Raw genomic sequence first — 12710 nt, forward strand, 5'->3', positions numbered from 1 at the left:
GACATTCATTTAATTTTTAGCAAGATTCAGCTATTATCATAAAAAAAAAAGAAACAATCAGCAAGGTCCATGTTTGTTGTTTTAACAGACTTTACCACATTAGAAAATAGTAGACTTGGAAAAGGCAAGGGCCAAGCTTTCCAAGCATAATTCACTTGAGCTGTTTCTGACAATGCTTGCAAATGAAATTGTCTGTTAAGGATTGGCATAACGTATTAATACATTTGAATCAATATACCACCTAGAGGCAAACTTGTGCAAAATTATTCACTCTACTAGTTGTCAAATAACGATGTAAATGTTGTTGATCTCCTTGAGAGCATATCAGGCAGCTCCACGCAGTGACTCAGCAGTGTAAACTGAGCCCATACCGTGTATCAGGCTAAGGATTTGGGATATAAAAATGAGAAAGACATGTCCCCTGCCCTCAGTAGGGTTACAGTCTAGATGTGTGTATGGGCGAGGCAGGCACACAGGCAGCCGTAATACACTCTGGGAAGGACAGCATTATTAAAATACTGAGAGTTGAAGCTCAGAGTCAACCTGCTATTTCTAACTAAATGCCACCATTTAATTTTAGGCAGCTCAGACCTCAATTTACTTAAATCAGTTGTCTGAAGAAAACTGACTCATAAAGTATTTGGCTCATATTTCAGCTGTCTGTGATCCTTATCATCCCGTGCCTTGATTGTGTCTGAAGGCCCCTGCCACGCGGGACCCTGCAGACCAGGGCTCTCTTGCCGTTAGTGCTTAGAAGTTGTGACGGTGCCTGAAGGCTGCATACACCCTAGGATATTGGCATCATCGTAGGCTTCCCTGCAGTGATCTTCACTAAAGAGGATTTAGAGTAAGCCAGGTATTTGAATAAAATAGCATTTTTCACCTACTTTCTTCTGTAACAGGAGTTTGCAAACTTTTTCTGTAAAGGGCCAGATAGTAAATATTTCAGGCTTGGCAGGCCGTACATTCCTGTTGCACCTCCTCAACCCTACCATTGTAGCAGGAAAGCAGCTCCAGACATCACATAAACAAATGGGCGTGACTGCATTCCAATAAAACTTTATTTACAAAGCCAGGGGGTGGGCCAGCTTTGGCCCTAGGGCCATAATTTGCTGACCTTTGCTCTATAAGCAACATTGTTTTTCATCTGGATGAATATTTAAAATTCACTGAAGGGTGGGCTGTATGGAGTAAACCTGGGGTGAGGAAACCTGTGGCAAGGCCTGGATCTTCCACTGCAGCTTTTATTTGATGCAAGTTAGTGATTTCCTTCAGCCTCCATCTTCTCCTCAGTGAAATGAGGGGATAGACAAAATGACTTCTCAGATGCCTTTGGCTGGCATTCTCTGTTTCCTGAAAGACACAGAGGTCTGGTGAGGAAATTCCCCACTGATAGGAAATTTAGAGAGATGTTTTGCATCCACAGGGACCCAGGTAGTCTGGAATCATGGACTAAGGCTCACAAAGTGAAATTTACTAGGGCAAAGTTTAACATCTAGCACTTGGGTGTTAAAAAGCTACAGCGACCTGCAGACAGAATGGGAGAGTCTAGGTTAAAGGTGCAGCGTAGGTGAAAGGTTTGGTCTGATGACTAGCTCATTATGAGTCAACTAAGTGACTGCGCCACAGGGCAGGGTGACTTTAAACTGCTTTAGTGCAGAAAAGCATCCAGGAAGAGAGGGCAAGAGCCCTTTCTAAGTTTTGTGCTGATGAGACCACACCTCGAGTGTTGTGATCAGTCTCAGACACCACCCCTTAGGTCAGACTTTGACACCTGGAGACTGTCCAGAGCAGAGGACAGCATGGTGAGGGACTTGCCCACCCTGCTGTAAGAGGCAGTTAAAGAAGTGGCCATGCTCAGGAGTGGGGAGGGGGCGGGAGGGGACAGAGGCCAGGGGTATGGAAACTGCTGAGCTTAGAGTTCTTGGAGAAAATGACTTTTGAAAAAACGTCACATCTTTAGCATCTAGATGAGTACCCGGAACGTAACAGGCACTCAGATATTTGCTGGAAGAAAGCCGCCAGGTATGTGAAGAATGTTCAAGTGGAAGAAGTATTCTCCTTGTTCTTGGTGGTGTCAGAGAGCAGAACTAGGACAGTGGAAGGAAGCCACCGGAAGCTGCCTTGGTCTCAGCACAAGGAGGGGGCAGTCCATGTCACTGCACCCGGGAGGCAGCCGGATGCTGCTTTGGGAGCCCCCAGGGTAATCTGCGCATAGTCCCACGGCTCCTGGTGGCCACCTGATAGCCACATGATATTCAGCTGCCCCGAGGGCAGTTCCGACGGTCACCTTAAGTGCTCTTTGGCCCTAAGTGTCTGCTGTGTTTGCATTTTTGTACACGTAGGTTTCTTGTCAGTCTGCACAAAGTGCAGTGTGGACTGGTGAGGTGTGAGGTGGTTGTAGCTGTCACACAGACTGGAGCATTTTTTTGTTTTAATGTTTGTAAAGTGAGCATGTCATCATTTCATAAATGTTGTGTAAGACAAGGCTACATTGGAAAGCAAGAAATTCAAAGTATTAAATAAACAATGGTGTATGTATATTCAGATATGGTGAAATGAGAAAGCAGTCTGTGGATAGCTACTCTAAGTAAACTCTACGGAACTCTCAACTAAGACGAATAAAGGCCATTTCATTTTTCTTACTAGTCCTTCAGCTCCCTCTTCCACCTTTAATAGGATCCTTTTCTTTATCACACAGTCTCATCACTGCACAAAACTCAGATGATTTCATTTTTTTATATATTAAAAAAAATACAATAATGTCCATGAAGGAAATTCCATAAGAAGAAAAAAAATAGGATGAACAAAGGAAGTCTTATAAAATCCTTCCACCCCAACTTATCTGTTGCTTTCATTCCCCCTTTAGAATTTTTTCCTGTCTTTGAGCCCATGCGTAAACTTTCTATCATAGAGTAGATGCACTTAGTATTTTTCATTTTAAATTGAGCATATCACATTGTTTTATTGCAAACCTCTCTTTTGACTCCTTTTTTTGCTCTCAGCATTGTTGGCCACTTGACATTCCTCAAACCTAACACACTAATTTCTCAGATTTTACTTTGACCCTGATGTCTTGGTAAGTAAAATGGAATTTGCACTGCAGTTCAGGTGCTGGAGTTTCAGCCTCCCCTCCGAATGCCTTCCTGAGAAAGCTTTAGACACCCTCATTTTTCCTGTCTATAATTTTCCCTGGGGTTTTATAATTTAAAGTTTTCCCTTAACTCCATCATTCCATTTTTTGCCTCTGATCTCCCTAGGAGGCCTTGTAACGTCCTACCATCAATTCACTAAGTCTCTCTCTTCCCCATTTACAAGTGCTTCAGAAATCCACGAGGACTCCAGGTCCCACGGGTGTGGGTAGCTGCTGTCCTCTTAAATAAAGCATTCCCGTTGTGCTGCCTCTCCCCATAACCCGGCTCCAGGCATTTAAAGTATTTACCTTTTAATACATATTTATACAATCAGATTACTAGGATATTGCCTATTTCATCCGTTATCTGCTGTGTAGCTTTAGTTTTGAATATGCTCCGTGTACACGTCCATTACACTCTCCTGGGTCAAAACACGGATGAGGTAAAGAATCATGATCATTCAGTTTGTTTTGGACAATCCTGGTGGTGGATAATTAGACTGGTAAATGAGTGTTCTACATAGAAAGTTGAGGTCTGTAGAAAATGTGCCTGATAAATAGAAAAAATAATAACTGGTTGTTCTTTCTTTGGATGTTTTAAAGGCTGGATTACAGTGGACCTTCCAGAGAGTTTTTCTTCCTTGTATCCAGAGAACTCTTTAACCCATACTATGGCTTATTTGAATATTCAGCCAATGACACATACACAGTACAAATAAGCCCCATGTCTGCCTTTGTAGACAATCACCATGAGTGGTAAGTATTCCTCCCTGGCACTTTTCTTAGCTGCTTTTCCGTGATAGTAGTTTTTATGGGAACCCCCGCCTTTTTTTTTTTTAAACAGTTTTTTTCCTCGGAGAATATCAGATTTTCAGTTAAACATTTCATTTGACTCTTGTCGGTATTGTCAGATTTAATATACAGACAAGTCTCCAAGCTAGGAATAGACTATGTTCCATAAGACCAATGTTAAGTGAGTCGAGTAGAATTCAAAAGGATTTTCCCATTGAAAGGAAGTTGCAGACGAAGTCCCTGGCAAGACCCTAAATCCCTCTGTGCAGCTTTGGGCAACCCTGAGCTCTGGGGTGTGGGTGGGTAGGGGAAGGTCCTGACCCAGGGGCCAGGCGGCTTCTAGAGCAGCCTTTGGGGAAGTGGCTAACACTGAGGGAGGAGCAGAGCAGCTGGCCGCCCGGTCAGTATTGGTATTCCAGTGGGAGGGAGGGAGGGTGGGGTGACCCGGAGGAACTGATGGCAGAAGGGAACCCTGGCAGGCAGGCAGGAGTGTGGAGTCCCAGCAGCTGGCCACTTACCCTCATGACCACTTGAAGTTTGTAGCCAGGAGTTGCCCCTTTCCTAATTTTTCACACAAAATGAAGGAAAACTGGTGTAAGATTCCCAGCTGGGAATTGTTTATTCTGAAAATCCCAAATTGCTTTCTTTCCATTAACATTTTTTTTACATCCTTGCATTCATAGACTTGCAATGTCTTCATAACCCCTGTTTGCTTGTTCCTGTTCATTTTCACTATAGTAACAACAACAACAACAACAACAACAAAAAGCCCATGAGTAGGACTCATGGAAAAAATTTCTTCAAGTCATGAGGTTAATATTGGTGGGTGGAGGGCATTAAGTTTTAGGACTTAGTCTTCAAGTTAACTTCCGTTTAACTACGATTTGGAGTCCTCCTAAATGTAGCTGTTGCAGTTATGCTAACAAAAGTGGAAATAAAGAAAAACAAAACTGCGAGACATCGATCTTAAAATGGTTGCCTAACACTAAGATTGCAGATGGACAGTAGGAACCTCCGTGTGGATTTACACTTTTGGACGGCATCAGACTTTCAAAGAGCTAGAAACTTGGACGCTTGTGAAAAAGAAAATACATGCGCATCTCAGCTGGCAGATCCAGTCATTTAGCGAAGATAAGTTTCCGAAGTGATTCAGAATAGGATTGATCACTGAAATTTTAGAGAACAGAATGTCGCAGGGGGAAACTCTGTCAAGTACACATGCATAATTCTTGGATGGTGACAGTCTCCTCCAGAGTGGGGTCTGAGAGAGAATGGGAACAGGAACTTTCTCACTCTGAGATTGAACTTCTCCCCAAAAGGGAATTGCTTCTAGCTTTGCAGTAGAGAAATCTTGCTAATATTCATGCAAGCAAACCCTCAGGGGACATTTTCCCCACCACTGCTGGTCTCATTCTGTCATCATTTCTTAGAAGTGATTTGGGGAAATTTCACTGACATGCTAACAGGGAAATCACATTGGCCACACAGGTTGCTACAGGGTGGACGTTGCTGACATGGGGTGAAGGTAGAACGGTATCTCTCACAACATCAGAGTGAAACAGGTTGCCTCATAGGCAATTAATGTTGGACAAACTCAGGTGGCTAGAGCTGGAAGGCATTCTAGAAAGCAGATACAACAATGCAGAATCTGCTCCATGACGTGTGAGCTGTCTCTTGCTTTTCCTTCACAGGTTCCGGTTCAGTGGTAGGATCCTTGGTCTTGCACTAATTCACCAGTATTTGCTGGATGCCTTCTTCACACGGCCCTTTTATAAGGCTCTTCTCAGAATGTAAGAGTATTTTTGTGGCTTGTATAATTAGCATGTTAAGAATGTAATATTTCCTTTATCAAAAAGGGTCTTTTGTCATTGTCAATTATCTGTTCACTGTCTCAAATTGGTTATTAGTAAACAATAGTGGGTTTAGATTATTAAAATGAATACAGTTTCAAATGCAATTACTGAGTTTTTTCTCTTTCTGAACCTTTATTCCTGTCTGACTTCCAAAGTCTTTGTTTTGCTTTTACTCCGAACAATTTATTCTCATTTGTTGCAACACATGTTTCTTCAAAACAATTGTACTTCAAACACAGCACTGGGATTCCTGTGGTATTAATGCCGATTATTAATAGAATAGTTGTGGGTTAGTCTTGGTGACTCACAGGCCCCTGTCCTTTATAAGATGCATTTTACATTTTGCTTTATGCAAACTTTTGGCTGCTTATTCTTGGTTCAAATGTTCGTTCTCTTTTGTTTTGTCTTTGTTTTATTTGTTTGTCTGTTGGAGGTGGGCAGTCTCATATTTTTCTTGAGACCTCTTTATATGCAAGACAGTAATTTATGATGGCAGATGAAAACTTAGCATTCACAGAACTTTTTCTTCGTTGTTATCACAATGGAAGATTGCGATGATTGTAAAATGTAAAGCAGACAGTTTCTCTCCTATAATCGGCAGTTATTTACAAGGCCGAACAGGAGAAGGCAGCTGTCTGTGGGGGTAGCAGCTCACACTTGCAATGAGAAAACACAGAATGACTGCGTGGTTCTGTCCAGCTCGTTCCCTAACCGAAGCCATGCATCTGCTATCTGTAAAATGGAGCCTAGACCTCAAATGAAAACAATGTATTTCTAATGGGCTTTTTAAGAGGGTTAGTCGTAAGTGTCTACCATCCTCCCTTTTGGGTTCTGAGCCAGTGGAGCCCTGGGCAACTGGGCACTGACCTTCTGCCTCTCTGGTTCTTCTTGGCCCATTTGCGTCTTCACATGTCATTGCCTTATTATTTCTTATCTTCCCATTTAAGCTTCCTGAGAGAGCAGTCTATATTGACTGCTGACATACCCTCAGCACACTTTAGCCTGGCTTTTTTCCCACCAGTAACCTAGGGAAGCTTTTACTTTATTTTATTTTATTTTATTTTATTTTTTATTTTTAATTGAAATACAGTTAATTTATAATATTGTGTTAGTTTTAGGGAAGCTTTTAAAGAAGCTTTTCCGTTTTCATCTTAATGGACCATTCTGTTGCTTTCGCTTCTGTTGACGCTCCAACCCTCATCCATTTCTCTTGAGTCTTTCCATCGCGGCGTCCATGACACTGTCCTCTCCTGGTTCTCCTTTCACTTTTATGCCTCCTTAGTGGGCTTCTCCTCTGACTTGCCCTTAAACCTCGATGTTCCTGAAGCTTCTATTCTTCGCCCCTGCTTTTCTCTCTGTGTGCTCTCATGGGAAATCTCTACACCTGTCTCATGTCCTACTGACTCTCCAATCTGGATCCTAAGATTGGATCCCCCTTGAGTTACGAGCTCAAGTGGTCAACACTGAAAGTTCCCTCCTGTATGTCTCACAGGCACCTCAAAAACCAACATGGTTAAAACTAAACTCATCAATTTCTCCTGACCTAATAATGTACCTTCTCCCCTGTGCCCGGTCATGGCTCATGGTGCAGACACTCTCAAGTCACTCTGGTCAGAGACTGGGGGACACCCTCCCAACAGGGATGCTAAATACACAGCACCTGTTCTGCTCTTCCCCACCTCCCACCCCATTCCCATGGGATGGGTCACACATCATTTATGGTACTTTTTCCTGCTGAACTCGTTGTGGCCTCAAGAATTTTTCCAATTCATGGCCCTCAAGACTGCCACTTGATCAGAGTTGGCTTGCAACACAGGTTCATCGGCCACCCCTATTTTTGATATGCTTCTTTGTACTGCCCAGGAAAGCCGTTGACTAAAGTCCACATTTGCCTCTTAAATAATTCTTAAATTCCTCTTCTCCTCTCCACCCTAATAGCTGTGCCCTCATTAAAGTCCTTATTTTGGCCAAATCACTATTGTGGACTATTAGTTGGGCTCCATCCTCTAATGATAACCACCCCTCTCCCCATTTTAAGTAATCCTCTACAGTGTGACTTCCAGAGAAACAAATTCATACTTCCTGTCTGATCATGTCATTCCCTGTCCTGAAGCCTTTCAGTATTCTGGATCACTGAGCTCCTTAGAAAGGCATTCAGGGCTTGCTCCCAGCTGCCTTCCCAGCCTCATTCTCTGGACTTGTGGTTGACTCTCTGGTGCTGCCGATATGCTCAGAATGTCTGTATACTCCATCCCTTTGTGCTTTGTTCAGGTTGTCATTTCTGCTCCCTTCTCTCTTTTTCCCCTTCTCCTCCTCTTCATCCATTCCCCTTCACCTCTCTGGCTTTTAACCATCCTACAGGTAGGTATCATCTACTCCCAAAAGCTTTTCTTGAATCTCCAGGTCAAAGTAAATGCCCAGCATGTTTGCTCTGGAAGCTCCTTTTATAGAACTTATCTTTCTTTTAATTGAAGTGTAACATATAAAAAAATGTACAAATAAAAAGTGTTACCCACCTAGGCTATCACTTATCACGTCATATTAACTTATCTATTTGTGTCCCTGTCTCTCCAACTAAACTATTAGCTCCTTGAGGGCTGTAACTATTTATCAAATAGCTATCAAGATGTTTGGCATTAGTTGATGCCTAATAAATGTTTAGACTGAACTAAACAAAAGGGTCTTTGAAATTGAGCTGATGGGAGGAAATTGCAAAACAACTAAAGCAAATCAATTGCTACCACCTTTATGCAACATATGATATTAACCCCACCTCATGCAGATCTCTTGGGAATGAAAAAAGAAGAGAGAAATATAGAAAACCATTATAATTGTAGAGAGATATTGTGGCTTTCAGTTTTCAGCATCAAGGAAAGAGTAAGAACCATGAAGAAAAAGGGAGTGTATGTGAATGTGAATCACAGTATCTAGTCTTTGGGGTGGGGGAGGGGAAGCTAAGTTAAAGTAAAGCATAGAAACATACACAGAATTTCTAATTAAGAGAATGATATTTTAAGGTAGTATAACAAAGCCAAAGAACACTGAACCCAAGTTGTCACCCGAGTTCTAGTTCCGACTCTGGCATTGACTGTGGGTGACTGTGCAAATGGCACCCACTCTGGCCCTCCAGTTCTGTGTCTGCAAAAGAAAGAACAAACTGAGTGATTCCTAAGGCATTTTATAGGTTAGAATTTTTAAAATTTATACCAAATTTCTGAATTATTTCCCTGGTTTGGTTACTGACTTTGACTAAGAAGATTCCAGAAATCTTTGCCTATTTAGTTGGTCTTGTTCTTGTCATTGGCTCTTAGTTTCTTCCCTCATGACTCTGGGTTTTTGCTAATGGCCATGCCTATATATATTTGTTTCTCTCTGTTTGTCAACTTAGTCTGTGTGACCTGAGTGATCTAGAATACCTTGATGAAGAGTTCCACCAGAGCCTGCAGTGGATGAAAGACAATGACATCCACGACATCCTGGACCTCACGTTCACTGTGAATGAAGAAGTCTTTGGGCAGGTCTGTGTGTTTGAATAACTAGTGACTAAGTGTGGTAATTGAAGGCTATTGGTTGGAGAAGCATTAATTCAGTGGCTAAGATCAGATGCTTGTTTATTTCAGGCTGGTTGAGTGGTTTAAACCCAAGTTTATGTACAGTTACCATAATCTTGGTTACAAAGGTTATTCTAATACCAACTTCAGATTAAGATGTTCTGATTTACAAATTATTACAGCTATTTGTGTGTTGTAAACAATCTTCTTTTTATTTCCAAACAAAATGTCCATATAACATAGTAGAATATGTCTGATCTAAAATACAATTTTTAAAAGTCCATGCTATTCCAGAGTTGAATATTAAATTATTTAATTGGCTTTTGTACTTAACTCTGATTTATATCTAAGAACTGAAATGGATTGTTTTGAAGCTGAGTGAAAGTAAACAATATTTTGCTGAAGGTCTGAAAATGTATTGTTTTTCCTCAAAGTTGGTAGAAGAGTTGGTTAAAAGATTTCTTACAGAAATTGTATACTAGTTCATAAGTAGTATTCTTATTAGACATTAATATTTGGCTGGCCTCCTGAATTTCATGTTTTGGAAAAGAAGTTCTCAACTTAACATTCACTTGAATGTAACTCTGCTTCCTTAAAGTAAATCTTGACTTAGATACTGGCTTTCTATACGTAGTTGATTCTGAACCCTAAAGGAATTTGTGAAAATGCCTTTCTGTCAAACAGTCAAATAGCAGTGGGACGGAATCTGGAGCCAATTTGTTTCCATTTAAAAGACTTTTTTTTTTTTTAAATTAGGATTTAAAACTTAACTTTCAGCCCTTGCAATAGATATATTTTTAAACACTGAGCTTTCAGGCATCAGCTCAGTGCCCAGTTTTCCTTGTGCATCGGTGTGTGGCTGGGCTCTGTGCTAGTGCCTCACCCCCTGCTCCCGGGAGGCGCCCAGCCAGGGCAGGGGCAGTAGCTGGCTGATTCCCACTCATTGGCAGCAGTGGTCTGACAACATCGAGTATTGCATGGTCAGTCCTTTTGTTTTTTGCTTTCAGATTACTGAACGAGAGTTAAAGCCAGGGGGTGCCAACATCCCAGTCACAGAGAAGAACAAGAAGGAGTACATCGAGAGGATGGTGAAGTGGAGGATTGAGAGGGGTGTCGTGCAGCAGACAGAGAGCCTTGTGCGTGGCTTCTATGAGGTAAAGACGATAGGTTCGCAGTCTGACGTCAGTGTTACCTTGGCCCACCTCACGGTGCTTCATGTGTGTGCCCTACTCCCATTTCTATTTTGCTGTATTTACTGTTGCTCTTTCAATTTAAACACTTCAGTATTTTTTCTCCCTCTATGTTTCAAGAAAAAAAAAGTATTGCCTTGTTACAAAAGATCATTGAAATTAAGTGACCTGAATTCAAATAGTATTTGACGATGTAATGACCATTAATAACACTGAAGTTACACATCTTACTCATACTCAGATACAGGTCACCAGATCTCATGCCTGATAATGTGAAATGATCATATCTGACGATCAGGAGTTGTTACAAGCCTTCCATGTGACTTCTTCTGTAGGATCATTCATTCTTTTCCAAAAGAGGAAAAACAAACTGAATTAATCAGTGGTCAATTATTTAAAAACTAAAAATTTCTGTTGAAAATCTCATCAACCTTGTACTAAAAATATATTTGTAGAGAGCTTTACCAGTTTTAAAGTGCCTACACAGACTATTCCCCTGGTGTTCCCAGCACTCCTTGTGCCCTCCTTTTCTGATGAGGCTTAATTATAGCTGGAGCTTCTCCAGGTTCTTGAGCTGTGTCCTGTATTCTTTTCATTCCCCAGGTGGTGGATGCCAGGCTGGTATCTGTCTTTGATGCAAGAGAGCTGGAACTGGTCATCGCAGGCACTGCTGAAATAGACCTAAGCGATTGGAGAAGCAACACAGAATACAGAGGAGGTGAGATTTGGTTTATGGATGGCTGGACTTTAAGTTTCAGATTGAAGTGAGGCAGATGGTTCGGCCTGCGGATCTGGATCCAGGACAGGCAAAGGCACTTGCCTTCTAATCGTAGGTCTGATGCAGTCTCCTTTGAGACCTTGGGCAAGGTACATTCTCTTCTTTTCCTAGTTACCTCATCTACCAAGTGGAAGGAGGACTGTGTACGCACCATCTAAGGATGTCATAACACTTAATTGTTGGTGAAGAAATGTGACCATAGGAACACTAATTAGTTGCTTTATGATGTTGTTGGTGAAGCACCAGGGAGCTCATATCCAGCGGGTCAAACTCCACCTAGTCTACCTTCATTGTAAACCTGGAAGAGGCACACCCACTGGGCTTCCTAATGAGCAAACACAGTTTTTCTCCATTTCACTTGAACTACTTACCAGTTGTAATTCACAATTGAAACACATGAATAGAATAAGATATGGCTCTCAAATTTCAAGTTTATTGAACAAACCCTTCACCATTCAAGCATTAAGTTCACCTGAAAAGGAAACTGCTGTACGATTAGTTAAAAAACCACATTCTACGACCAAATGGGGGGCTTTAGAACTGGCATTTCAATAGATCACTACAAATCTTCAATTAGTGTTTGGCATCGAAGCCACTGAAGTTTGGTTGCTGAGTAAGCACGCTGTGAAGGAGACCTGCCGCTAACCCAGAGTCGAGGTTTTATCCAATAATTAGAAGCACAGAAAGAATACCTTCTCTGGAATTTTTTGCAGCATTTTAAAGTCTTCAGAAAGTCACGACAAATGACAGTTGTTTTTTGTTGTCATTTTTATTTTGTAACTCAGAATGTAAGAGGTTAGCAGTAGCTCTGAATTTGGAGAGTGAGGAATACAAACTTTGAGTCACTGAATTAATCACTTAGCAGAAAAAAAGTGAGAACTGAGTGGGTCTCCAGTTATCTGTAAATTGAAACAGATTTTTAAAAAGAAATTTTTAAAGTTAGGAGTAAAAAAATACCTTAACATTGGCTCAGTTGCTTTTGCTGTTGCCTCTGCTTGGCTCTTCCCGCTCATCACTGTTGCCCCAGGCTGGTCCAGCTCGCCCGTGTTCTCTGAAGGGCAGGATTAAACGGCGGCTTCCCTCGCTGCTGTTTCTGAAGTCCCATCACTGTGTGAAGTCTTTTCCAGTTGGCCCCGTGTATAATCCGCCTGTGGCCTTGGCTGTTGTAATTCTGTTAACCAAACTATTTTCACTAACTAGAGCAGTTTCTCCAACATGCTGCATAACTTACATCTTACCCTAAGTATCATCAGCTCGCTCCCTGCCCCTAGGAGATCCTAATAGCAACACCACTGATCAAATCAGCCATTTTTGTATTTGTGGGGTAGACTTTGATTCCCTCTGTATGACCAACAAGTACCTGTTTCTATGGTTACTATCAGTCGTATCAGATGAAATCCTTGGGAGGAGAGC

General features: G+C 41.7%; 1 protein-coding gene across 5 annotated transcripts in view; it reads left to right on the forward strand.

Annotated features, from left to right (window-relative positions):
• The window catches only part of HECW2 (HECT, C2 and WW domain containing E3 ubiquitin protein ligase 2), a 333893-nt gene that overhangs the window by 301046 nt on the left and 20137 nt on the right, over positions 1-12710 (forward strand). For all 5 annotated transcript variants that reach the window (XM_031452092.2, XM_064485134.1, XM_064485135.1 and 2 more), the window contains 5 exons: positions 3737-3889; positions 5617-5715; positions 9167-9296; positions 10337-10483; positions 11123-11237. In XM_031452092.2, coding sequence (XP_031307952.1) covers positions 3737-3889; positions 5617-5715; positions 9167-9296; positions 10337-10483; positions 11123-11237 — 644 coding nt within the window. The remainder of the gene's footprint in view (positions 1-3736; positions 3890-5616; positions 5716-9166; positions 9297-10336; positions 10484-11122; positions 11238-12710) is intronic.

The sequence above is a fragment of the Camelus dromedarius genome, chromosome 4 (genome assembly GCF_036321535.1).
Source record: "Camelus dromedarius isolate mCamDro1 chromosome 4, mCamDro1.pat, whole genome shotgun sequence".
Classification (NCBI taxonomy): Eukaryota; Metazoa; Chordata; class Mammalia; order Artiodactyla; family Camelidae; genus Camelus; species Camelus dromedarius.